At 50.6% G+C, this 2,378-nt stretch overlaps 1 protein-coding gene across 1 annotated transcript in view; it reads left to right on the top strand.

Annotated features, from left to right (window-relative positions):
• Positions 1–2,378, top strand: part of LOC107090836 (plectin-like) — a 142,198-nt gene that overhangs the window by 119,855 nt on the left and 19,965 nt on the right. The window contains exons 28-31 of the mRNA XM_015384427.1: positions 438–592; positions 667–1,023; positions 1,107–1,190; positions 1,271–1,375. Of these exons, the coding sequence (XP_015239913.1) occupies positions 438–592; positions 667–1,023; positions 1,107–1,190; positions 1,271–1,375 (701 nt within the window). The remainder of the gene's footprint in view (positions 1–437; positions 593–666; positions 1,024–1,106; positions 1,191–1,270; positions 1,376–2,378) is intronic.

Raw genomic sequence — 2,378 nt, 5'->3', positions numbered from 1 at the left:
GGCAGTGTGCTACGAGGAAATGGGATTTTAAGACAGTTCCAAAAGAGCAAAGATGCATTTTTTTGCTCTAAGAGGGAATCTGATCAATTAATAAACTGATTTACATTATTGGAGACCTTCTGCTCCAATGCTACGTTCAGACCGATGCAGCAGGAGCAGCAAAAACGCGCGTGCTGCTTCATTTCTGATGCTTCTACAGTTTAGTTCTGACGTGCAGCTGAAGCATCTCTGCTGCTCTGTGGGCGGAGCTACCCTATCCTATCCTTTCTTTGCCTGGAACAATGGCAGCTATATTTACTGTGATCAGCGGGTAAAAAGTAGTTTGAGTACACTTCATTTAAGAAACTTTTTAATTATTCCTAGATCGTTTTTCTAGTGAGAATAGATTTACCCACCGACCTTCCCTCCCTGCCGACCGTCTGGGATTCTCTGAGCAGTGAACTTGTTTTCCAGGCTGAAGACTGTCGACGTGGTGATCCGGAACACTAACGATGCTGAGGACTCGCTGAAGAACTACGAGACCCGTCTGCGGGACGTCAGCAAGGTTCCTGCCGATGAGAAGGAGGTGGAGGAGCGGCGCAGCCAGCTGAAGGTAGCCGTCGGCTGGCTGAGGAACGCCGTCTGTTCACGCCTCCCAATGACCGCCTCCCTCTCTTCCCTGAGCAGGCGATGCGGACTGAAGCCGAGGCCGACCAGGCCGTCTTCGACCGGCTGCAGGACGAGCTCCGCAGGGCGACGGCCATCAGCGACAAGATGAGCAGGATCCACGGCGAGCGCGACGGCGAGCTGGATCACTACCGGCAGCTGGTGAGCGGCCTCCTGGAGCGCTGGCAGGCTCTGTTCGCTCAGATCGACCTGCGGCTGCGGGAACTGGACCTCCTGGGGCGCCGGATGAGGAGCTACAGGGAGAGCTACGAGTGGCTGATCCGATGGCTGGGAGAGGCGCGGCAGCGGCAGGAGAAGATCCAGTCTGTGCCCATCGGAGACGGGAAGGCTCTCAGGGAGCAGCTGGCAGAGGAGAAGGTAGTGAGCTTACCTAACTGACGGCCTGTGATGTTCTGTGGAGGTCCGATCGGAGCCTAACGTCAGTCTGTTGGTTCTTCCAGAAACTCTTGGAGGAAATTGAGAAAAATGAAAAAGAAGTCCAAAGCTGTCAGAAAAATGCCAAAGCGTACATCGATTCAGTGAAGGTAACAGCTGAGAGCTGCAGGTTTCCATGGGAACCAGGGTTCTTTCAGGTTCTGACGGGTTTGGACTCTGTGTTCTGAAGGATTACGAGCTGCTGGTCCTGACCTACCGAGCTCTGCAGGATCCCATGGCTTCTCCTCTGAAGAAACCCAGGATGGAGTGTGCTTCAGACGACATCATCCAGGAGGTTCGCAACCCCTCCTCCAGCTGCACCCTTCACACCTGCGCTGCAGTGGCCGCCATACCTCCTCCTCATCCTCCTCATCCTCATTCCAGTTACCACATAAACTGATCTTTACTGACGATTTGAATTTGATTTTAATGCTTTATGTTCCCACAGATTGAATAAATGGGAACTTTAGACAAACAGTAAAAAATAAAAAGAATAATAATTTGAAAAAATGAACTTACGTGAAAACAGATACGTTTTTCATTTCTAGACTGCTTTTTTTTTTTTTTTTTTTTTTTCCAGTGACAGAAAATGTTCTTTGCAACAATAATGGAAAAAAATGACTCCATAATCTTAGGGCCTAAAATGTAGAAATGAACAAAAATACTGAAACTGATGAGAGATTAAATGTTTTCCTCGGTCCTTTCTGGAAGGTCAAATCGTTGCTTTTGTTCCTGATGGATCCGATGTGTTTTCTCCAACCAGGCGAGCAGGACGAGTCGGTGTGTAAGACCTACCTGACAAAGATCAAAGACCTCCGTTTGAGGCTGGAGGGCTGCGAGAACCGTACGGTGACGCGTCTGCGGCAGCCGCTGGACAAGGAACCGCTGAAAGCCTGCGCCGCCAAGACCACGGAGCAGATGGTATCAGCAGAGCCGAGCAGCAGGTTCTGGAGGATTCTGTTCCTCTCCAACTGTCCTGTTTCTGTGTCTCCATGACAGAAGGTCCAGTCGGAGCTGGAGGGCCTGAAGAAGGACCTCGGCTCCATCGCTGAGAAGACGGAGGAGGTCCTGGCGTCTCCTCAGCAGTCCAGCTCTGCTCCGATGCTGCGCTCCGAGCTGGACGTCACCCTGAAGAAGATGGAGCACGTCTACGGACTGTCCACCGTCTACCTGGACAAGTTAGTGCTTCTTTAACCCCTTCAGTCCAGAAGGTCTTAGGAGCAAATTCCACCTGAAATTACATGTGAATTAATTTAAGAGCAGCTCCCAAACTATACATTAGAAATACAATAGTTAGT

This window comes from Cyprinodon variegatus, unplaced genomic scaffold, assembly GCF_000732505.1.
Source record: "Cyprinodon variegatus isolate N-32 unplaced genomic scaffold, C_variegatus-1.0 Scaffold312, whole genome shotgun sequence".
NCBI lineage: Eukaryota > Metazoa > Chordata > Actinopteri > Cyprinodontiformes > Cyprinodontidae > Cyprinodon > Cyprinodon variegatus.
The sequence above is the reverse complement of the archived record's forward strand: the minus strand, read 5'-3'. Positions and strand labels throughout refer to the sequence as shown.